Source organism: Hyperolius riggenbachi, chromosome 5, assembly GCF_040937935.1.
Source record: "Hyperolius riggenbachi isolate aHypRig1 chromosome 5, aHypRig1.pri, whole genome shotgun sequence".
Taxonomy (NCBI): Eukaryota; Metazoa; Chordata; class Amphibia; order Anura; family Hyperoliidae; genus Hyperolius; species Hyperolius riggenbachi.
In genome coordinates this window covers 386,210,514-386,236,154 of record NC_090650.1, presented here as the reverse complement: position 1 = coordinate 386,236,154, position 25,641 = coordinate 386,210,514, and the positions used below count along the sequence as shown (strand labels likewise).

Here is a 25,641-nt window from a genome sequence, read left to right as displayed (position 1 = left end):
ATTTGATAAATCTATAACACCTTAGTGAATTCAAAATTAGATTTTACCCATGAGGTAAATTAGCAAACGTTCGATAAAGTGTTTGATAAAGCTCTGTGAATTGAAGCCTAAAGGTGGCCATACTCTGGCCCGATTTGCGCCCGTTTCGACAGCAGATTCGATCACTGGGATCGAATCTGCTGCCAATCGTTCACGCTACACGCCGAATTTCTATCCATTCCGTCCGATCCCGTCGATCGCGCCGTGCGGAAAATAACCGTCGATCGCCTGCGGGTAAAGAGCGCATCGCTAGCGGCGTTCGAGTGCCCGACGACGACGCAATAGAGCCGCATACATTACCTGCTCCGCCGGCGCGACTCCCGGGTCTCCGCTCTTCTCCGTCTCTACTCTGGTCTGGTCTCCGGCATGCTTCCCTTCTTCCGGTCCCGGCAGGAAGTTTAAACAGTAGAGGGCGCTCTACTGTTTAAACTTCCCCCAGACAGGAAGAAGGGAAGCATGTCGGAGACCAGAGCAGACCAGAGCGGAGACTGAGAAGAAGAGCGGTGACCGGGGGCAGTCGCACCAGCGGAGCAGGTAATGTATGCGGGCGGGGCGAGCGGCGGCAGCACCACCACAACAGATTGTGATCGGTTTCAGGCTGAAATCGGTTCACAATCTTTTTGCAGTAAAAGTAGCCATACGATCCCTCTCTGATCAGATTCGATCAGATAGGGATCTGTCTGTTGGTCGAATCTGATGGCAAATCGACCAGTGTATGGCTACCTGACCATGCACTGATAGATTTGCAGCAGATTCGACCATCAGATAGATTTCTGTCAGATGCCTGTCAGGTCGAATCTGACAGGAATCTATCTGATGTGTGCCACACACTAGGAAGAGATTTCCAATAAATTTCAGAATGAAATCTATTGGAAATGTATTGAAAATTGATCTAAAGGCATGACTGCGCCATTAGATCCAATGCAACTCTATGGGCCATTGATGTGCTGCCAGCAGCAGATCGACCTAGATCTTCCATAAGTCTAATATTGTTTGGTGTTTGGTCAGTGATCAAGTCTAAAACCTTCAGGAAATAACAATTCATGCTGTATTTTCCCAAATGAAATGTATGAGAACGCAGGATTGTGGGGAGGGGAGGCAGGGGGATAACACCACGTCGCCAGTACAATGGTTTAAATTTACATACAAATACAAATTGTAATGCCCCAAAAAAACATGAAAAAAAACCCATACACTTTTCCGCAATGATAAATGTGAGCCCTGCAATGGGGCCAGCGTGGATTAGCCTTTCCAGTCCAGTTTACTTAAAGCGGACCTGAACTCTCTGCTCTAAAAGATAAGCAGCAGCATAATAACCTTTACAGAAAAACAATTCCTTGTTACAGCTGATACAGATCCTGCAATACATCTGCAGTGTTTCTACTCTCTGGTTTCATGGTAGCAGACATATTGTAAACATCCTGTGTTTACCATCTAGCTCTCTGCCGTGGCAGTCAGCTGACACAGCTGATCAAATTACAACTTGTGCTTAGTCACAGATAAGGTGGAATAAGACAGGCTAAACTCTCTAAATACATACAGGGTGGATTTATCTCTGTTTTCCATCTGTCCTGTGCAGTTCAGGTCTACTTTAAAGTGAATGTTTACCGTTTAAAAAAAAAAAAAGTCAGATACTCACCTAAGGAGAGGGAAGGCTCGGTCCTAATGAGCCTTCCCTCTCCTCTCCCGGTGCCCGGTCCCGCGCAGGATCCCCCGTGGCAGTATTCAACCAGTTCGGTCAAATACTGCCACTTCCACATGCCGAAGGGAGCTTTCGGAAGCCTTCGGGAGCACTCGGGCTCCCGATGACGCAGCCGCTCCATACTACGCATGCGTGAGCGCCCTCTATGACGCGCTCGCGCGTACGTAGTATAGAGCGGCCCGTCTTCGGAAGCCCGAGTGCTCCCGAAGACCTCCGAAGTCCCTGCGGCAGCAGACGCGAACGGGGAAGCCAGCGCAGCACCGAGGGCACCGGGAGAGGAGAGGGAAGGCTCATTAGGACCGAGCCTTCCCTCTCCTTAGGTGAGTATCTGACTTTTTCTTTTTTTTAAACGGTACCCATTGGCTTTAAGTGTCATGTCCTTTAACTACCTTACGACCGACTCACGCCAACGGGCGTGACCGCGGCAGCAGCCCCAGGACCACCTAACGCCAATTAGCGTCAAGTCCTGGAGCTGCAGTTTGGCAGGGAACGTGTGCCCGCATGCGCAATCATTCCCTGCCTTTTCACGGAGCTCCGCTCTGTGATTAGCCTGTTAGCTGCGATCGCGGCCAGCAGACTATGAGAGGCGGGGTTCAGTGTCGATCGCCTTCCAATGGCAATTAGGACGGCACAGGGGGGAGGGAGAGGGAGGACGGAGGGAGGAAAAATGCTCCCTTTCCTCCATAAAAAAAAAAAAAAAAAGAAAAGATCAGATGCCTCCAGCATACTGTCCTGTTAAGGACACTAAAAGGAGGAAAAAATTATTTGTGTGCAGAGTTGCAGGGCTGTGCAGCACCCTGACCAAGCTGCACAGCCCTGTATTGTAAAAAAATGGCCTGGTCGTTAGGGGGGTGTAGCACTGCAGTCCTCAAGTGGTTAACATACTCCTGGATTGAAAATGGGAGGGCGCTAGTCTACTTTAGGGGACCCACCGCAAATCCCCATAGACACTTTCAGCTGGGCTGCAAAACGGAACAAATGGCTTCCGTTTGCTTGTTGAAACCCCCACAAGCCATATACCCATGGATAGGTAAGCATGCCCTGTAACGAATTGGGAGGTTTTCGGTAACAGAAAGTTTAAATTGGCCGTGTAGGAGCCACCGAACGGCCTAAATCTCGGTTCCGTCGGCCATCTTAATTCTGCTGTGCAGGTCTCTTTCTTCCTCCTCATTGGAGGGTTTGTTAGCTGGCACGCCCCCACCTAACAATCCCTCCAATGAGGAGGAAGAAACGACCTGCAGAGCAAAACCAAGATGGCCGACGGACCCGAAATTGCGGTCGTTCCGAGGCTCCTACACAGTCAGTTCAAACTTTTTTTTTTTACCGAAACCCGCAAAATTCGTTAGAGGACATGCGTAGCTACCCGGGGATATAAGGCTTGTGGGGGTTTCATCAAGCAAACGGAAGCCATTTGTTCCGTTTTGCAGCCCAGCTGAAAGTGTCTATGGGGATTTGCGGTGGGTCCCCTAAAGTAGACTAGCGCCAATGGGAGATCTAGGGAAGCCCTTTATCACGCCTAAACTCAGTTTAGGCGTGATAAGAAGAAACTCGCGCGATCTCCCGCGCGCAAAGTTTTGCGCGCGTAGCGCACCGCGCTGCGCGCGCAGTGTACCGTGCTTCGCGCGCACCGTCCATTGAGCCCTATGGGACTTTGCGCGCTCGTGCGCGTTTGCGCGCGCAAAACTTTGTGCGCGGGAGCTTCGCGCGAAGAGCAGCACAAATCGGTGATAACTCAGTGGTGCACAGGTTATCACACCTAAAGTCTTTTAGGCGTGATAACTGAGTTATCACCGCTTTGTGAATCAAGCCCTATGTATACTAACTCTAAAGGGCTGTTTTCAGGTGTGATGTTAACTAAGGGCCTTCACTAAATATTGATTATTTCCCTTTTGAGCGGTGCTAGACTTATCGAAACACACCCCCAACCAGATCTGCGTAGCATACAATATACAGTATTTTAAATATAATTTCTGAAGTTAAAGATCCCTACTTGCATTTTCCATGGCCTCTGGTCACAGCATTATGTCTGCAAGAAGCTGCTGAGAGGAGTTGACCAACTGTTAATACTGGATTTCTCTCCTGCCGCCACCAGACTACTTCCTGTAGCCATAATCATATGACCGCAGCCCAGGGAAAGTGAAGGGAAGGCAAAATTTACATTTGTTATGCTGTATTTATTTCAGACACTGTGTATGTGGTGGCAGTAATTCCACTTTAAAGGGAACCTGAAGTGAGAGGAATATGGAGGCTGACATATCTGAAATTGACCTGCAGGCAAACTCATGATGTTAAGGCTCATACACACATACCTCCCAACTTTTTGAAATGATAAAAGAAGGACACTTAAGCCACGCCCCTGTCACACCCCTAATCACGCCCCTGGCACAACCCTAATTATACATACGATAAAGATTTCATAAGAAAAATATTTTGTTTTATAGTTTAAACCACACTGGTCCCTTCAATGCTGGTTCATTTTCAGTCATGTTACACATTTGAAAATAAGAAATATAGCAATTTAAAGGCTGGGAATCAAGTTTAGGGTCAATTAATCACATTTTCAGTAGAAAAATACATATATTTACATAGATCTGTACATCAGTCCTGAAAGAGGGGCAAATGAGGAAGAACGAGGGACAGAGGGACTGGGTTCCGAAAGAGGGACTGTCCTTCCAAAAGAGGGACAGTCGGGAGCTATGTGCACATGTCCAACAAAGTGCACAATTAACATGACAACATGACCAACACATACACAATCAATCAATTCCGGACTTAACCTTTGCACGAATAATCTTCAGAATTTATTGTAATAATGTATGCGGTTATACAGCAGACAAAAAAGCACAAACGTTTCGGGCTACATGCCCTTTCTCAAGTGCACTTGAGAAAGGGCATGTAGCCCGAAACATTTGTGCTTTTTTGTCTGCTGTATAACCGCATACATTATTACAATAAATTCTGAAGATTATTCGTGCAAGGGTTAAGTCCGGAATCGATTGATTGTGTATGGACTGGATTATGATTGGAGGCTTGAAGGACCTCCTACGATGATCTGTGACTCCCCGAGATTAACAGAGTGATTCCTGAGGTCTGTGGACAACCCCCGTTGTGTAACATGACCAACACCACAACAATTCGTTGACACGACAAGTATTTTCCGCACTCCAACCAACGAAATGGCCAACTCCTCTAAATACTGTGCGCATGAGTGAAACGTCAAACTGCACGGCATGGCTGCATTCAAAACAACGAAAAACGTTGTACACATAGTTACATAGTTATTTGGGTTGAAAAAAGACATACGTCCATCGAGTTCAACCAGAGAACAAAGTAAAACTCCAGCCCGCTCCCTCACATATCCCTGTTGATCCAGAGGAAGGCAAAAAACCCTTACAAGGCATTGTCCAATTAGCCCCAAAAGGTAAAAAATTCACAGATGGCAATCAGAAAAAACTCCTGGATCAACATCATTGGGCATTACCTAGTAATTGTAGCCATGGATGTCTTTCAACGCAAGGAAAGCATCTAAGCCCCCTTTAATTGCTGGTATAGAATTTGCCATAACTACTTCCTGTGGCAATGCATTCCACATCTTAATCACTCTTACTGTAAAGAACCCTTTCCTAAATATATGACTAAAAGGTTTTTCCTCCATGCGCAGTTCATGTCCTCTAGTCCCTAGGTTCTCAACATGCGGTACGCGTACCCCAGGGGGTACTTCTGATGGTTCCAGGGGGTACTTCGGCTTGATATAATTAACCAAGTATAACAAATTTAGAGTTTTAGAAAATGATAAATCTTATATAAACAACACCAAATTAGTATTTTAGCTAATTAAAAGCAATAGTAAATGCTTGGAAATTGTTTAGAACCAATTATTATGTACTATGATTAAAAAAAAATTGTCAAGGGGTACTTGAGATAATATTTACTATGCCAGGGGGTACTTGGTGAGTACAGGGTTTTAAAAGGGGAACACACCAATAAAATGTTGAGAAACACTGCTCTAGTCCTTTGAGAGGGCCTAGGGACAAAAAGCTCATCCGCCAAGCTTTTGTATTGCCCTCTGATGTATTTATACATGTTAATAAGATCCCCTCTAAGGCGTCTTTTCTCTAGACTAAATAAACCCAGTTTATCTAACCTTTCTTGGTAAGTGAGACCTTCCATCCCACGTATCAATTTTGTCATATTGCCAACTGCGCGATATCTGTCCAACAGTCATGTGAGTTTATGCACAGGATGGATCGGGCAAACAGCCTTTTATCAGTCGGTCATCTTGTCATTTGCCACACATACACACGCCTGAGTGTCGTCCAACAGACCAAAATCAGATGACAATCAGGCAGTTTGATTGAGCATGTGTACAGGCCTTTAGACCGACATCGACCTGGGCACAAAAAGAGTTGCTTCTATACATACCATCTGACATCGCAGTGTATTGTAAAAATTACCATCAGCAGATTTATAGAGGGCCACTGCCTTTTCAGGCTTTTGGCTCCCATTGCTTGGAGTGGCTCCACTGTCATGTGACCTGGCTGACCAGTGAGCGAGTAGGAGAATATCATGCCCCCTCGTTCCAAGGAATAGCAGTTATTAGTGACCAGAGGGTGAACAAGGGTCATCTCTGTGTTCAGGGAGCTGATTGCCACTGGCAAGCTTCATAGCAAGGTACCTTTAGCCTAAAAAAAAAGTTACCTCAATAGAGGAAGTTTCTGGATGGTCAGAGCTTCTCTAGTCTTCCTACAACCTTTCTGCCTTATCCTAAATAAATGTCAACTTTAAAGTCGAACACAGCTGGAGGGACAGTAGCATGGAGCCGCTTGGGCACAGCTTCTGCACGGGGGCTCCTGCGCAGTGATGCCCTGCTCATATACGGAGGGGAGTGTGGACGCGAAGATGCAGTGGGTCCTGGCCAGTGAAGGGATCATGGAGGATCGGGGAAAACATCTGGAACATCCAGAGTCTTCCCCCTACTGAGATAAATGTGTAACCTTTACTGGTTAAATTTAAGGGATTGCTTTGACTCATAACTATAATTGAATTTCACTTTAAATCCTGATTTCAGCGTTCTTCTCAGCTTTGAGCTAATCAATCAGATTATTCTGGCGCCACCACCGGCGATAGAAACCGCAGAGGGTTATTAGGTCGACGGAGAGGGTCATTGGAAGGCCCCTCCCTTCATTCGCCCTCCTACACAGCTCCAGACTGTGCTCTAGAGCACTGAGGATTGCCAGCGACCCCTCTCACCCAGGTCACTGCTTTTTCAGCTGGCTCCCATTGAGGCTACGGGCCATTCCCACCAGAATCACTAGACAAAGGAACTATTTTTTTCCCTGGGCCATCAACCTCCTGAACCCTCTTCACATACTGCCCCCGAAGCTGCAGCCAAACAGTCAACATGCCCTGTTAACTAACTGATCAGACTCTGTATCTGATGTTGTGTTGTGTTTGTGATTTGTTTTTGTATCCGATGTTGTATACTGGGCTTTTTTAGTTCCTTTTTATTGCATGTGTAAACTTATTTTTATTTCTTATTGCATGTGTAAACCTATCTCCTGTATCTATCCTCCACTTGAGCTATGTATGTATTGTGCCAAACTCAATTCCAGGCAGGACCCAGTCATGCTTGGCGAAATAAACGATTCTAATTCTGAGAATCCTTATGCTGACTTATTTGCTGTGAGGTGCCGTAGTTTACTATTAGTCTTGTTAAATGAGCTGACTTCAGTGAGTTGTTTCTTATTATACAAACATAAATCTACAGTTTAAAGGCCCCGTAGCAAGTTGCAGTGCAACCAATATTTCCCCGAAACTCTCTGATCCCAACTTATCATTCTACTTAAGAGTTCATTTTAGTGAATTTCGTGGTTTGGAATCAGAAAATAAAAATCCTCCGTACTCATTCACTTTCCGAAGTAAAGCATCACCAGCCAATGTCATTTCCTGTTATTGATGGTGATTGCTAAACCACCGAGAAAAATCTGAGATTTTCTCAAATGACGGATGTCAAAAAACAAAATCATTCCAGTGAAGCACTTTAGACTTTCAAATAAATCTAATGGAGAATGCCATGTTTTATTCAGCAGGTCTCCAAAGTGCAGCTCAATAACAAACAAAGCATCGCTGATAACATTAAAGTCCACCGGGATGAAAGTCAAATATCGCATCAGGGCTATTTCAACGCAAATTATTTGAGGTGCTTTAGATGTTTCTGGCAGGCAGACCTTCGAAGGGATAAGCTGGAGGCCGGTAACTGTACATGCCAGGAATGACCTGTATCCACATATATCAAATGCAGGGCACCTGTACAGGAAGCCCTGTAAATTACCCTTTACTAAATATAGGACCTGATGCAGGAACTGCAAGTAATACTGCCGGGAGTAAGGCCAGCAGAGTATGGGCATAGCGCAGTTAGCGTGTCAAGTGGTGCATGGGAAACGTGAGCATTGCTATGGTAACACACATTAAAATGTACCCAAGGCAAACCTTGGGTAAGAAAACAATTACTTAGTGAAGAAGAGGGAAGACTCTGGTCTCTGGCTGAATCTTCCAGTGGGTTCCGATGAGTGGCGGCAGCGGTGCGAGGACATGGGAAACCTCTAGCCTCTACAGTATACAGAGGCTTCTTTCTTCTTCAGTAAGTACTGTATGTGTTTTTGTACCCGACAGTTGTCTCCGGTTCTCTTTAAAGGAGTCATCAGGCAATCTCACAAATGTAAAACACGCATGCCTGCGTGTAACTAACCTTTTTTTGTTGCCTGATCGCGCCTTCCATTCCCCGTCCAAATGTAGCATTTTTGTGCGGTAAGCCCTGGTCGGGACCTGACCTCGGGGTCAGGCTCCTCAGCGACCCAGAACTACTGTGGCAACTCAGGCGCAATATGCTGCGGGACGCTGGTGCAGTGACTTCTAATGCGTGCAGTCGTACGTTCACGTACGGCTGCGCACGCGTACTGGAACTGCCGGAGGAGGGTTTGAGCTTGCTTCGTCACTCGCAAGCCAAACCCTCCGCTTCTGCCACCGCCCGTCAGACATGCCCACTCCTCCTCCCAGCCCACTCTGACAGCCGCCGCCTAGCCTCTATGCGCGGTCCCAGCACAGATCATCCGTGCATGAGAGGCGCAGGCAAGCGGAGGCTGGCTGAGACTTTTTGTAGAAAATGTGCTTCATTAGTTTATTGTAAGTAAATATAATTCCTATAAAAATGGCCATAAAATTATTTTGATAATTTAAAGATACAGACGAAGCAGAGGGTTTGGCTTGCGAGTGACGAAGGCAAGCTCAAACTCTCCTCCTGCGCTCTACTACGCGCGCGAAGCCGTACCGAACTGTACGGAAGCACGCAATGCACAGTAACTTTCCCCTGCGTTCCAAGTACAGGAACAGGGAAGTTTCACATTCCTCTAACATTACTACTTCCGGGGCATGAAATACAAATGGCCCAAATTGCTGAGCCGGTGAAGCCCTGTGGGGCGAAAAAAACATGCGATCCAAATGAGATTGGCCTACTGAACAGCGGCAGGTAGGCCATTTATATTGTAAAAACTTTGCCTGATAAATCCTTTAAGCAAGTTTCGTAATAGACATTACCATAGCAACGCTCACGTTACCCAAGTACTGTGGGTCACAGTAATTGCGCAGCATTTAGAACTTTTCTGACATTAGTACCGACACTATTACCAGTGGTTCATGCATCAGGCCCATAGTTCTTAACCCAATGGCAGCTTCAAATGAGGTATATCAGTTGAAGTTGCTTGTGTAATGTAAACCTCTGACAGGATAACTCGTTTGACTGCCTAGTGCAGCCAAAACAAGTGCGTGGGAATAAGAAGCTATATTTACCTGCTCCGGATGGCTTCTTCTCTTCCTTCACCGGTGGCTCTGTAGTCTTGGCAGGTCTTTTGGCTCCCAGTCACTTTCTGTCACATGATATGGCACATGATCGGGATCTAAGAGACCATGTCAGCCCTTCAGAAACCACCTGGTGGTGGAAGAGCGATGATGGAAGAGACTCTGTATCTGCTGTAAAGGTACAACCCTATTACATTTGAGCTCCGGGATCTCCTTGACCATGCCCCACGAGGCTTTTGAAGGTCACAACTCGCAGATCTGTAAATCCATGCTTCTTAAACAGAAATGGCCAGTTATAGAGTTCTGTAAGCTCTGCCTCTGAGTGCCCAGTAACATCTAGACAGTTGGGCTTTAAAATTAAAATGATTGTACAGATAGGCTTTATTAATTTCCACAAAATGAAAGATAAAAAAAGTATGTATTTGGCACTTCTAATTAACAGTTTCCCTGTCTTTGATGAGATCCATTACGGTTCAGATTAATTACTTTTCATTCTAGTGAACTAATGGCAATTTAGTACTAATTGAAATGCTCAGAGCAGTTGATAGTTAGCTTAAGATAACAATGCCAAGCTTTAAAGCCCATATAAACTACAAACTAAAAGAACACTTAATTAGGCTGATGTGTAGGAATTACTCTGCACAGCAGCACCTGCCACCAGAGTGAAGCCTCCTCTACAATGCACTGTCTGCTGTCCCCTCCACAGCCAGGACCATACCACCTTTTCTGTGTCCAGGAGAAAAGGGGGGGGGGGGGAAGCTATTCCTCTAGTTCTTGGTGCCATAAGATTGTTAAGTGGTGTATGAAAATTTAGATCTTGGTAAAGCTATAGATGTAGTGTACTTGGACTTTGCAAAGGCTTTTGACACTGTTCCCCACTATAGCCTGGAGCAGAAGCTGAGGATACAGTGACTAGGAGAATATGTGTGTATGTGGATAGAGAACTGATTAATAGATAGAAGGCAAAGAGTGGTGATAAATGGAACATACTCAAAATGGGAAACTGTTAGCATGGGCATAGCTATCACCCCCGCCACCCCTGCCATCGCGGGCGAGGGAGGGGGGGCAGAGGCTTTGGAGGGCCCTCCACTTCCCTCTCCCCAACCGCAAGTGCAGCAAATTAGCAAAGAAACCTCTCTATTCGCTTACAAAACTGTGTGCAAAAGAACGTGAAGCAGCAAAACAGCCTCTGCTGCAATTTGCCGGCTTCCAATCACTTGGGATTTGGGGAGAAAGGAGACCCCATGATATCATTTTTGCAGGGGGACACTATTAAGTCTAGTTACGCCCCTGACTGTTAGCAGTGGGGAACCACAAGGGTCAGTACTTGGTCCAGTTATTCTCAAATAATTTATTAATGATCTAGTAGACAGAAGATAGAGTAATGTAGCCATCTTATTATGCAGAATTATCAACACTAAGAAGGATAGTATTACAACAGGATCTTGACAACATGGCCATATGGGCAGGCACATGGCAGATGAAATTTAATGTTGATAAATGTAAAGTCATGCACCTTGGATATACCAATGGTAGATCACCATATAAAATAAATGGCATACAGCTGGGAAGATCAGACTTGGAGAAGGGCTTAGGCATACAGGTTAATAAAAAGTTAAGTAATCGTATTCAATGTCAAGTAGTGGTAGTTAAAGCAAATAAAATTCAGGGATGCATACAACGGGAAATAATATCTCAACATGCTAGTATACTTCTCCCTCTGTAAAAATCACTTGTTAGGCCACATCTATAATAATAATAATTTGTATATTTGTATAGAGCTTTTATCCTGTCAGACTCAAAGTGCTTGAGCTGCCGCCACTAGGGCACACTCAGTAGGCAGTAGCAATTTTAGGGAGTCTCACCCAAGAACTCCTTACTAAATAGGTGCTGGCTTGCTGAATATGAAAAGCTTAAATTTGAACCCAGGTCTCCTGTGTCAGAGGCAGAGCCCTTAACCATTACACTATCCAGCCACATCTGAAGTATAGGATACAGTTTTGGACACCGCACTATTGACCTTCTAGAACTGGTAAAAGATGGGCAACTAATTGCCCGAAGAACTCACTTACCAAGAAAGGTTGGGCAAACTAAGATTATTTAGTTTGAAAAAAAGGCAACAGAGGTGACCTGATTAACATGTATAAACATATCAGAGGGCAATAAAAAAGCTTGGCAGATGAGCTTTTTGTCCCTAGACTATGGAAAAAGGGACATGATCTGCATAATGGGGAAAAAAGGTTTTGCCATCTATTTAAAAAGGGGTCGTTCACAGTGAGAGTGGTTAAAATCTGGAACACATTACCTCTGGACGTAGTTATGGCAAACTCTATGCCTGCATTTAACCACTTAAGTCTATCTGGACGGATATATCCATCCAGATAGCCTGCCCTGCTGACGCTGAGCCATGTTCGCGACCACACGTGCTCCCGCCGACTTCCGTTAGCCCAGAGATCAATGAATGGGAACACAGTTCCCATTCATTGATTTAAGTCCCCGTGTGAAAGACCGAAACCATCAGCAAGACGGCTCCGTCTTTCATAAATCCCCTTCTGCCCTATCCATGCTTTACTTCTGCTTGCGTACTAACACTATGCATGCAGAAGTAAGATCTGAGAGCATCTTGTGGCCAAGTAGTAAAATTACACCTGGCAATAAACATTTCCAGATAATTACATTTTTTTACTGTTAAAATTAGTCCCTTACTGCCCACATTCCCCGATAGCTACACAAAAAATTATTTGTAAAAAAATAAAAAATGCAATAAAAAAAAACCTAAATAGTTAACTTAGAGACTAAACTTTTCTAATATTTATGTAGTAAGGTATATTACTGTTATTCTTTAAATTATGGGCTTGTAATAAGTGATGGACGCAAAACTGAAAAAATGCACCTTTATTTCCAAATAAAATATCGGCGCCATACATTGTGATAGGAAGCAAGATCAGCAGCACCACTCTTGAAGAAATAGCCCTTTATTTAGACACGTAATTAAAATCACATGCCAAAAAATGGGCCCATTTTTTGGCATGTGATTTTAATTACATGTCTGAATAAAATGCTATTTCTTCAAGAGTGGTGCTGCTGGTCTTGGTTTCTTGAATCGGCCACCCTTGGGCATCAGGGTCATATCAGCTTTAGCACACTCCTATCTCCTTTGGAGCGCTTGGTCTAACACTGTGAAATACATTGTGATAGGGACATAATTTAAACGGTGTAATAACCGGGACAAATGGACAAATAAAATATATGGGTTTTAATTACGGTAGCATGTATTAATTTCAAACTATAATGGACAAAAACTGAGAAATAATGATTTTTTTTCCATTTCTTTCTTAATCTTCCTATTAATATGGATTTAGAATTAAATAATTCTTATCAAAATATACCACCCAAAGAAACCCTAAATGGTGGCGGAAAAAAACAAGCTATAGTTACAGTGTGATAAGTAGTGATAAAGTTATTGGCAAATGAATGGGAGGGGAAAGTTGCTCGGATGCATAAGGTGAAACAACGCTGTAGGCTGAAGTGGTTTTAAAAAGGGCTTGAAAGCTTTCCTTGCGTTGAAGGGCATCTACAGCTATAATTACTAGGTGACTCTCGGGAAAGTTGATCCAGGGATTTATATGACTGCCATCTGGAGTCAGGAAGGATTTTTTTCCTTTTATGGCAAATTGGTCCAGGCCTTGTAAGGTTCTTCATCTTTCCTTGGATCAACTAGGATACATGTGGGTTCAGGATGGTGTCTTTTTTTTTCCTTTGGTTGAACCTGATGGATGGATGTTTTTTTTCAAACTCACTCTCTAATTTTAAGTGTTAGGTCTAGTTGTGCATTTATGTGCATTTATGAAAGTGATTGTGTGTGTGTGTGTGTGTGGGGGGGGGGGGGGGGTGATGCAGTCTATATACACTAGTTTTAATTGCGAAGTCAATACTCTGATTAACCAGTTCGGCCTATCTGGACGAGCTTCCTCGTCCAGATAGGCACTGCTGCTGCCACCACGTGGTGCGCGCGATCGGGCGCGCTCCCGCCGCCTGCCGCTAGCCCCCCGATCAGTGAATGGGAATATAATTCCCATTCACCGATCTAACTTCCCCGCAGAAAAACCGACGCTTTCTATTCAGAGAGCGCAGTATTTCTGCCCCCAGGAAACTTCTCCTCTTCTTTTTAGTTCCTGGATGCGAGATCGTTCGCATCCAGGAATTTTTTTACAGTGGCCATCTTGTGGCCAAATAGTAAACTGCACCCACATACATTTTTTATTAAACAATTGTATTATTTTACATTTAAAATTAGCAGTTTCCCTCCCACACCAAAAATTACCCACATACATTTTTTAAAAAATTTATATAATAAAAAAATACAATAAAACACAAAACAAAAACAACATAAATAGTTACCCAAGGGTCTGAACTTTTTAAATATGCATGTCAAGAGAGTATGTTATTATATTATTTAAAATTATAAGCTTATAAATAGTGATGGACGCAAATTGAAAATATGCACCTTTATTTCTAAATAAAATATCGGCACCATAAATTGTGATAGGGACATCATTTAAACGGTATAATAAGCGGGACAGATGGGCAAATAAAATACATGAGTTTTAATTACAGTAGCGTATATTGATTTCAAACTATAATGGCCAAAAACTGAGAAATAATGAATTTTTTTTGTTTCTTTCTTAAGCTTCCTGTTAAAATGGATTTAGAAAAAAATTATTCTTAGCAAAATGTACTACCCAAAGAAAGCCTAATTAGTGGCGGAAAAAACAAGATATAGATCAATTAATTGTGATAAGTAGCAATAAAGTTATTGGCGAATGAATGGGAGGTGAACGTTGCTCGGATGCATGAGGTTTTCGACACTGCGGTGCTGAACCGGTTAAAAGCAAGATGCTGTAATTGCAGGAGACCTTTCCAATTTCAATGGGGGCAGCCTTTCAAGCTCTGAGGCTGACATCAGCTTGCTCTGAGCCCTTCTATCTGCGGTGTACAGATTCCAGAAAGTAATTAGGGAAGCCTGTTAAAAACTAGTGATTTATTACAGCCCAACTTCTATGGCTGGGAGTCATGGATAGGCTAGCAGTTTGATTTGATAGGCAAGTGAAGGCAAGTGCCTATCAACAAGTGTTATGCACTGAACTTTTATTTGATTGGACAGTAAAAAAAAGGCAGTCTCTTTATCAGACACAGCTTGGTTATATTTGCCTCTTACAATCTATGTTTGGAAATCTCGCCAGAGACTGGGTGTGTACAGGAGGAGACAGGGTTAGCTGGCATTAGCCAAAGCTCTTACTTTATGGTGCACATAGGGATGGTCAATAAGATGCAAATAATTATGTGTTGCCGCAGTTTGAAAATGGACCAAACAAATTCTGCGATGGTGGGATTCGAGAAGTCCATTTTCAGGTTGCATAAATTTGCATAATCCGGCATCAACACAATATTATTTGCATCTTACTGACCATCACTAACTACTAGAAATGGGTAAGTGGATGTAAGCAACATGCGTCAGTCAAGGAGGTCTTTAGGTCTCTGGCTCTCTGCAAGGGATCAAAATCAGTAATGGAAGATAATTGCATTGCTGATTAGGGAGCTATTTGGCATTGGTTTAGCTCGGTGATCTGCAAACTTGTCTCTCTAACTGTTAAAGCGGGATTGTCACCATGGTCTGAGTGTATTAAGTGATGAAGATGCTAATCCTGCATTCAAAACTTTTTCTGCTGTTATGATTTGGAGTTATCACATACCTTAGGAGCACTGGCCCTTTAGTAGTCAGTGCCAAACAGTTGCATGCTGGGGTTCTTTTTATCTACAATGTATTCCTCCTTTTCCATTTATTTCCCTGCCTAGCTGCTTATCTGATCCCCTGCTCACTTGTGTTTACAAGCAAGGCTGAGGTGACTCAGCAATTGGAGGAGAAAAGAAAAGAAAGTAAAGAGCAGAAATGACATCAGGATTTAGCCCAAACTGTGGGCAAAAGACATGGTTCCCACCAGGAACAGAATTCTCTTCATTTACTACATAACATTCACTGAAATCAAAACATGGACAGTACAATACATGTGTTATGTAAGTAGATCAAGTATTTATCTACTTATATTTGTGTTTTTTTCCCTGGCATAGTATGACTAATCCTACTGCTTTAAGGAACTACAAGTCCCACAATGCATTTGCCTTTATGAATCATGACTGTGGCTGTCAGACTCCTGAAATGTATTGTGGTACTTGTAGTTCCTCAACAGATGGAGAGCCAAGTTTGCAGATCACTGGTTTAGCATATGTATAAATACAAGTATATTATAACTCACAACAAGCTGTGGAGACAGTAAACTACATTGGCAATGATCATCAGTATTCTCCACATGTCTTCTTCTGCCTGAAATTGAAACGGGAGTTGACGGCGTATGAGTTAGTAGAAAGAGGAAGAAGAGAGAAATGGGAAGTGAAATGGATATGGAGGCCGCCATATTTATTTTATTTTAAACAACACCAGTTGCTTGGCAGCCCTGCTGAACTTTCAGGCCTCCGCAGTTTCCGATTAACACCTGAAGCATGCAGCTAATCCATGGCGACTGTTATTGGGAGCAAACGAATAAATTGTATACTAATTCTATGATTACAAGTACATGTGTCTGTATTTGGTTAGCTGGTCCACCACCACAACCAAAACAATTTTAAGTTTTTATTGACTTTTATCCTACCGGCGCCTCTGTACACCTCCGCGCATCTAGAAGTCCACCCTTGGTGGAAGGGTGACATACCCTACATTTTCCTCCTATCCACAGAGAGCGACGTCTTAATCCTGAGTGGGGACAGGCTTGTTCTCCCCACCTGCCTTTACAGTGGTTGCCTTGGAGGTAACCCTGGTTTGTGAGTATATTACTTACTTTTTCAGATTACTTCTCCTCCCTTCTTATACATACTACACTATATTGGGCTCTCGGTCTTCTACCCTTATATGCAGCTAATCCAGTCAGACTACAGTCAGAAACACCTGATCTGCACATGCTTGTTCAGGGTCTATGGCTAACAGTATTAGAGGTAGGGGATTAGCAGGGCAGACAGGTAATCTGCAATGTTTAAAAGGAAATAAATAGGATAGCTTCTAAATCCCTCTTAATTAAGGTATCCTTGAGGCCCCTTTAACACTTTCCTAGGACTCCTGTATTGCGTTCCTCTGCGTTGCCGCAAGTGGCCGCAAAGGCAATGCAAGGCTATGGAGCCTTGCACACTTATTGCGGCCCATTGCGGTGCACAGGAAGTGTCTGACTTGCTGCTCACCCAACACAGAGACAACAGGACGTTACTGCGTCGATGCAGCAGTGGCGGAAGTAATATAAGTCAATTGGTAACGCATACCTTTTAAAAAAGTTGGTAGTGGCGTTGTGGTGTGCGGAATAATGGTAATACAGCGGGGATCCCTGGGAATCCTAGTAATGTACTTCTTGTCCAGCAGTGAGTACGTCAATGGGCGAGTGGCATGCGGGGAGGTGGAGCTATGCATATGACCCTGTGGGCTTACTGCAGGGTCATATGTGTGGGTTTATTTGTGGTGCCATGCAGGGGGGGAGGGGGGGGGGCATCGAACCACAACACACACCTCAAGTGTAAAACCAGCCGGAAGAAGAAGATGGAAGAGGAAGTAGAGGAGGATACAAGCAATTGAGAGAAAGGAGGATAGGGAAGAGAAATAGGAAACTCCTTTAGTCATGAGGGTCATTCTTTCCTAAGTGTTGTCTCATCATCTCCTCCCTGAGGAGAAAGCACAGAGATCTCAGGAGACACATTGCCAGTTGTTGGACACAAGTACTTGTGAGCCTCTACATTACATTCAGCCACTATGCTGGGATAGTTAAGTAGGGCACGCCATGGAGTCAATTGTGCTGTCCATGAAAGGATTCTATTAATCACAATTTTGATAGTCTACCAAAACCTGTATGTAGCTATGCTCTCTCTCTCCAAATATATCTAAAAAAGCCTCTCTTTTGACAAGCTCTAAAGCAGCATGGAGGGTAGCCAGGAAAATGATTATGTAGCCTCAGTGGGATGTCGTACCACATGCTGTTGAGGGATTTAAATAATAATAGCTTTTGGTTTTGCAGTTTGTGAAACGTTCCATAGAGGAAACAGCATCTAACAGAATAAATCCTGGCTTTTTAACTGTTGCACAAAAAGCTACAGAATTAAGCCAATAACATCCTAAATTCAAAAATTCCAGCAAATACAGACTTGCTGTCCGTCCTGGACCATCAGGTGAGGTCCAGCAACTTGCCGATCCAGCACCCTCCCCAAACAGCACTTCAGGAAGCGCATCACTGGCTGGGATGTGGTGCTCCTCCAACAGTGCAGCAGTGGTGCTCACCTCCAGGTCGTGATCACGCTTATGCGTGGATTCACGACCATTTTGACGCATTCCGCCTCGGACACGCTAAGCCGTGAATAGATTTTCAACCACGAAAATCTGCTTCGGCTTCGCGTGAATGTGGACAGAAATCCGCATTCACGCTCGTGAAACCCGGCGCTGAAGTCGTGGTTAGCGGAAATGCGTCAAACTATGCGGAAGTGACATATTGCAGGCCAATCAGAGGGCCCCAGCCAGGCCCTAGCAACCAATCACAGGAGGGGAGCTATGCCCTCCCCTCCTGAATATAAAGCGGCGGCCATGATGGAAAAGCTCTGTCCTTGCTAGACAGTGGTGCTGAGAGGATTATCTCCAGGCCATTGTTGTTTGAGCAAGTGCATTTATTGTGTTAAAAACAAAGCGTTTTTTTTGCTAACACTGCTCTTATACTGTACACAGTTAGCTAGTCAGTGAGTGATTGCTGTAGTTAGTTGTAGTCAGTGTAGTGTAGTGGGAGTGTGGGAGTCTAGTGATTATTTAACTGTGTGTAGTGCAGGCAGGTTCAGTGCTGCAGTGTAGTCAGTGTAGTGGGAGTGGGGATTATCTGTGTGTAGTGCAGGCAGGCAGGTTAGTGCAGCTGCAGTGTTCACTTGTATATTCCAGTGACAGTTATACACTTGTACTATTTGCAGGCAGCCAGTCACACCGCCGGCGCCGCCACTCTCTGCCAGCGCTGTTCATTCATTCTGTCAGTGACCTTGTGCCGTGCCCAGTGCCCACTGCTCGCTCGCTGGCATATAAGCATCTCATTACACACTTGTATATTATTTCAGTGACAGTTATACACTTCACTTGTACTATTTGCAGGCAGCCAGTCACACCGCCGGCACCGCCACTCTCTGCCAGCGCTGTTCATTCATTCTGTCAGTGACCTTATGCCGTGCCCAGTGCCCACTGCTCGCTCGCTGGCATATAAGCATCTCAGTACACAGTGTGACATCCTTGTGTGCCCACTGCATCCTTCAGTGACCTAGTTGTATATCCAGTGCCCACTGCATCCTTCAGTGACCTTGTACTGTGCCCACTGGATCCTTCAGTGACCTAGTTGTATATCCAGTGCCCACTGCTGTGCCCACTGCATCCTTCAGTGACCTTGTACTGTGCCCACTGCATCCTTCAGTGACCTAGTTGTATATCCAGTGCCCACTGCTGTGCCCACTGCATCCTTCAGTGACCTTGTACTGTGCCCACTGCATCCTTCAGTGACCTAGTTGTATATCCAGTGCCCACTGCTGTGCCCACTGCATTCTTCAGTGACCTTGTACTGTGCCCACTGCATCCTTCAGTGACCTAGTTGTATATCCAGTGCCCACTGCTGTGCCCACTGCATCCTTCAGTGACCGTGTACTGTGCCCACTGCATCCTTCAGTGACCTAGTTGTATATTTAATTTTTTGGCCAGCACTATGACACTGTGCTACTACTACTACCACCAGTATGTTGGCATGGTCCTTCTGTGCTGCTGCTGCTGAACTGACCGCCCGCATTGTCCTCCTCCTCCTGACTCAGTCGCTTCCCGCTGCTGCACTCTGCGTTCACACTGCCCGGGTCACTGGGTGCATTTAATTTTTTGGCCAGCACTATGACGCTGTGCTGCTACTACTACCACCAGTATGTTGCCATGGTCCTTCTGTGCTGCTGCTGCTGCTGAACTGAACGCCCGCTTTGTCCTCCTCCTCCTCCTGACTCAGTCGCTACCACGGTACCACCAATGCACTCTGTCTGCGTTATCACTGCCCGGGTCACCGGGTGCATTTAATTTTTTGGCCAGCACTATAACACTGTGCTACTACTACTACCACCAGTATGTTGGCATGGTCCTTCTGTGCTGCTGCTGCTGAACTGACCGCCCACATTGTCCTCCTCCTCCTGACTCAGTCGCTTCCCGCTGCTGCACTCTGCGTTCACACTGCCCGGGTCACTGGGTGCATTTAATTTTTTGGCCAGCACTATGACGCTGTGCTGCTACTACTACCACCAGTATGTTGCCATGGTCCTTCTGTGCTGCTGAATTGACCACCCGCATTGTCCTCCTCCTCCTGACTCACTCGCTTCCACCAATGTACTCTGTCTGCGTTCACACTGCCCGGGTCACCGGGTGCATTTAATTTTTTGGCCAGCACTATGACGCTGTGCTACTACTACTACTACCAGTATGTTGCCGTGGTCCTTCTGTGCTGCTGAACTGACCGCCCGCATAGTCCTTCTCCTGACTCAGTCGCTACCACCACTGCACTCTGCGTTCACACTGCCCGTGTCCACTGACAACTCTGCTGCGATGTCATTGCTAATTGCTGCAAAAAATTTTTTTTTACAAAAACCTCTCTGGGGCCTTTTTGGCGTCAGCCACTCATCCTCCTCCAGCGGTACCTTCGCCGCCAAGTGCCATTGGAACTCGCCTTCACCTCTTTGATTGCTTAATGCGTATATCCCTTTTTAAAACCACGTATTACCAATTAATAGCCCCATTTACAGTGGTGATTTGTCTTTAAAAGCCATTAAAAAAAATAAAAAAAAAATTGGGGGAATTTTTTATGTTGAAGTTATGTTGCCCCTTATCACCTCGATAATCCATGCTATTTGGGGGACTGTAGCATGTATGGGGGCTTTGTTATTAACGTTAAAAGAAATTCCGCCTCCGGGCGGGAATCCACGAGTGATTACGCCATTCACGGCAGAAAATCCGCGTGGTTGCGTGGACGCGGACGAAAATCCGCATGCGGCGGGGCCGAATGCGGATTTTTTTTGCAACCACGCGGATTGCCGAATTCGTGGATAAGGCACATCCGAGCACCCCTGCAGTGCAGGAAGTGCATCACTATCCCATAAAAGGTTGGCTGTTGGGAGGTGCTCAGCTAGCATTTAATTACCTTCTGGGGCTCCCTAGCCCCATCTCTATGCCGGTAGAGACACAAAAGAAGACATTTGAGAGCCCCAATAGTGTATTACTGATTATATACAACAGGAAATTAGAAAATCATAATGTACTCACAAGTGTGGGTCGCCACCGCAGGCAACCACTAAAAGGGGAAATGATCCTGTCCCCACTCAGGTTAAGATGTCGCTCTCCATAGAAAAGAAAGGGTAGTAACATCCATCCACCAGGAGGATAAATTAATAACTTTTGGAAATACAGAGGCGCCAATGCAGTATAAAATATACCAGTGAGAGTTTAAAACCACCTTGTCTTCAAAGGACATCCGAGGTGAAAATAAACTTATGAGAAAAACAATTGTATCTATCCTCCATCTCCTAAAAATGACTTTTCTTTTTTTTTTAACTAAAATTTTTTATTGAGAAGTAATTGCTTGTAACAATACAAAAAACTCAGCGTACAAACAGTATAAAGTATCAGCGTAAGAACAGTATAAAATATCGTTAAAAAACATCAGGTAACAGGAGTAATAAACACACTGAGCATAAATCCAGAGCATCATATACGAAAGCTACAAACTACAAATCCCAAAGCAGAGAGATTGTAGGGACATTAAGTCCCCAAACATACAACCACTCCAAGTAATGATACCTCTGGAATAATAAATCAACCAGATAGCTTCTCACAAATGTTTAGATTTTATACAGGAGACAAAGAAAGAAGAAAAGAGAAGAGTAAAAGAGAAAGGAAAAAGAAAAGATGAGAAAAGGAGAGAGAAAGAGAGAGTCTGAGCTACCCATTTCCCCAAAATGCTTCAATTTCTATAGAGCAGTACATATCCTATACCCAGAAAGCTATATCAGAGCTTTAATCCAGAAATAAAGGAGACTGTTCCCAAACCCTTTTAAATCTATAGAGATTATCCGATAGTTGGGCCGAAAGATATTCTAGTTTATAAACATTCGCAACCCTAGCTAAATACTCCTGCTTTGTAGGTCACTTAGAATCCTTCCAATGATAAGCAATTAGGCATCTTGCTGCCGTCAAATAATGGTTCACCAATCTTTGGATATGTGATCTAGTTTTAGGAATAGGTTTGCCCAAAACACATATCCAAGGATCCATAGGAATCTATATCGATCTGAGAATGTATAGTATCTCTCATCATATCCCAATAAGCTTGTATTTTAGGACAACCTCAAAACAAGTGATACAGAGAACTAACTTGACCACCATGCTAACATTTGCCTAAGCTGACAAGCAATGTAATAATTATAAATGTTTGGCACTGACAGACCCTCAAGTTGACGTCGTCCTGCCCACCCATGAAATATGAAATATGAAAAGAGTCCCATTTAGTTAGATCCCCGTTAATCCTCTGAATCATTGGAAGAATGTTTAGCTTTACCGCCTCATTAGTATGTTGAAGAATCAGCACCCCTAAATATTTTAGGGAGTCTGATTGCAATTTGTAAGCAAAATGATCTCTCAAAGATAACATTTCTGAAGGGGATAAATAGAAAGACAAAACTTCTGATTTCAAATCATTCATTTTGTAATTTGAATACAAGTCAAACTCACGTAGTTCTTTTTGCAATATGGGTAAAGAAAACAGGGGTTTGGACAATGACAGAAGCACATCGTCCGCAAACAATGATAGTTTATAATTAGAAACCCCGTGAACTATTCCCGATACATCAGGGTTGCCCCTTATCCTAGTAGCCAACGGCTCTATAGATAATGCAAATAATAAAGGGGACAAGGGGCAACCCTGACGTGTACCGTTTGTTATAGAGAAGTAGTCATGGTGATTTGAATATGGAAGTTTAAGGGTTACCTTTGGAGAGGAGTACAGCTTAAATATTACATTCAGGAAGATACCAGATCCCATATGGGATAGACATTGATACAAAAAAGGCCAACTCAAGCGATCAAAAGCCAAACGCTTATGATTAATAAGATCGACAATATTGAATGCTCTTCTAATATTGTCTCCTGCATATATCCCTCTAATAAAGCCTACCTGGTCCGGATGGATCAATGAGGGCATGAGAAGTGAGAGTCTGTTAGCCAAAATGTTAGTGAACATTTTTAAATACACATTTAAAAGAGAAATGAGTCTATAGCTTCTAAAGTCCAGAAGATCATTTTGAGGTTTAGGAATAACAACCATATGTGATTGTAAAAAAGAGGAAGGAATTTGTTCTGATAATAAATGCATTTTATAAACGTAACATTTTTGGACTGAAAACATCTGCATACTTCTTGTAATATGCCCTCGAAAATCCATCCGGACCAGGCGCCCTTGTGTGACTTAAGAGTCTTCAGGGTTAATAATAACTCCTCCCTACTTATGGGCATGTGAAGAGAGGAAGCTTGAGCTTCGGACAACCTGGAGAGACCACAACACTTAAGATAATTTTGAATTTTATTGAGAGATGGAACTGAAGAGGGATCTGACTCATGTAAATTGTAAATAGAAGCAAAATATTTTTAAATAATAAAGGTAATTTTGCGTAAATCATATTGAATAACACCCAGATCGTCCTTAAAGAGAATCTGAAGCCAGATTAAAAATGGCTTTTTACCTTATATACATGTGAGGCATGTTTGCCCCTGCTAAAACACTGCTATCCCGCGGCATAACGAGGGGTTTTTACCCCCCAAATCCCCTCCGTGGTGCCCGGGGAGTGCTTCCGTGTGAGGCCCGGGCTATGAGCTGCAGCCCTGCCTCACATGAGTCTGTCAGCGGCAGATCTCCGCCTCTCCCCTGCCCCTCTCATTCTTCCTTCACTGAGAGGGGCGGGGGAAAGGCGGAGATCCGCAGCTGACAGATACGTGTGAGGCAGGGCTGCAGCTCATAGCCCTGCCTCACACGGAAGCGCACAGGGGCAGCAAAATCCACGACCAAGAAAGTCGGGGATTTTGCAGGGGGGATTTGCGCAGGCTGTAGAGGACGACCGGGCGAGGTCGGCTTCTACACCGGAGGGGACCCTGGACCGCCGGCTGGGTACGGAGCTGCGGCAAGGGCACAGGACTGCTACCAGCGGCCCCAGGTAAGTAGAATTTTGTTTTCTTAATTACCTCGGACCACTCCTTTAAGACATTTCAAAGTGAACCCGAGGTGAGAGTGATATGGAGGCTACCATATTTATTTCCTTTTAAACAATACCAGTTGCCTTGCAGCCCTGCTGAAATAAGCATGCAGCTAATTTTGTCAGTTCTGACAATATTGTCAGAAACATATGGGGCTTGATTCACAAAGCGGTGCTAACTGTTAGCACGCCGGTGAAAAGCCCTTTATCACACCTAAACAGTTTAGGCGTAATAAGTTTAGGTGTGATAAGTTTAGGTGTAATAAGTTTAGGTGTGATAAGTTTAGGCGTGATAACTATAGCACCAACTGGGTTAGCACCGCAGTGCACAGCTGATCAAAAGTTTTGCGCTAGCAAAGTCTGGTGCACTTCGCATAGAGTTTAATGGCGCTGCTTTGCGTGCGGGACTTTGCGCGCGATCTAAAGTTATCACGCCTAAACTTATCACGCCTAAACTTATCACGCCTAAACTTATCATGCCTAAACTGGCTTTTCACCAGCGTGGTGCAATTGTTATCACGCCTAAAGTCTCTAACTGGGTTAGCACCGCTTTGTGAATCGAGCCCATGATCTGCATATGCTTGTTCAGAGTCTATGGGCCATATCCTATTCAAGGTAATAAGTAGCTTGCAGATGCGAGCTACTTATCACCTTGCCATCGCGCGAGGATTACCGGCAAATCCCATTGCCCATATCCTTCGCGTGATGGCCGATCATTAGGGAGCATTACTCAGGCGAAAGGCTGAGCGATGCTCCCTTTTACCGATCGATGGGGAGTGAGGTTTACGCTGTGGTGCTGTCCATCAGCACCACGGCCTCACTCCCCACACATGCGGCCTCGCCTGCTGAACATCGCCGCCATCTTCCGCCGCAGCATCTGGGGGTCTCCTTTAATAAGGATCGCCGCACACTTTAGAAGCCCCCGCGCAGCTCTGCAAAGGCTCCCCTGTCATTATACGTACCGCCGCCGATCACCCAACGCCTCTCGCCGTAAAATCCGTCACATAATTACAGTGTATCTAATACTGTAATTACTGTCTGCAAAGGAGCCCGGGCAAAGCATCTTTGAATCCGCAGATGGGCTCCCCATTGGTCCGCTGTCTGAACCAATAAAATGGCTCAGACAGCAGACCAATGGGGAGCCCCGGCTGCAGATTCAAAGATGCTTTGCCCAGGCTCCTAGACAGTAATTACAGTGTCAGATACACTGTAATTATGTGATGGATTTTGCGGCGAGAGGCATCGGGTGATCGGCGGCGGTACGTATAATGACAGGGGAGCCTTTGCAGAGCTGCGCGGGGGCTTCTAAAGTGTGCGGCAACCCGACCGGGAGCTCTGGGGGTCTCCTTATTAAAGGAGACCCCCAGATGCTGCGGCGACGACGTGCGTTAGCTGCTTTAGACCTGCTTTTTGCAGGTCTAAGCTAATGCTCATGTCTGCCGGAAAGCATCGCTTCCCGGAGGCATGAACAGGGTAATTGGATACCGTGTTAAAAACTCGCTGGGCGATTATATCACTTAATCGAGTTCTTTTCCGCCTGGGAGGGTCTAAAGTTTAGTAAGATTAGGCGATGCCCCCATCGCCTAAGTTAAGAACTCGCCAGCGCTGGCGAGTTCAGCAATAGAATATGGCCCTATGTCTATAAGTGTTAGAGGCATAATAATAATAAT

General features: G+C 44.6%; 1 protein-coding gene across 5 annotated transcripts in view; it reads right to left on the bottom strand.

Annotated features, from left to right (window-relative positions):
• The window catches only part of LOC137517834 (uncharacterized), a 317,340-nt gene that overhangs the window by 53,061 nt on the left and 238,638 nt on the right, over window positions 1–25,641 (bottom strand). For 2 of the 5 annotated variants that reach the window (XM_068234885.1, XM_068234888.1), the window contains exon 1: window positions 3,732–3,818. The exons of 1 other annotated variant lie outside the window; for it this stretch is intronic. Coding sequence is in view for 1 of the 4 variants with exons in the window: in XM_068234889.1 (XP_068090990.1) it covers window positions 3,732–3,744 (13 nt within the window). In the remaining 3 variants the exon portion in view is untranslated. Of the gene's footprint in view, window positions 1–3,731; window positions 3,819–25,641 lie in introns of those variants that run through there. 2 more of the 5 variants (XM_068234889.1, XM_068234886.1) reach the window with 2 other exon arrangements.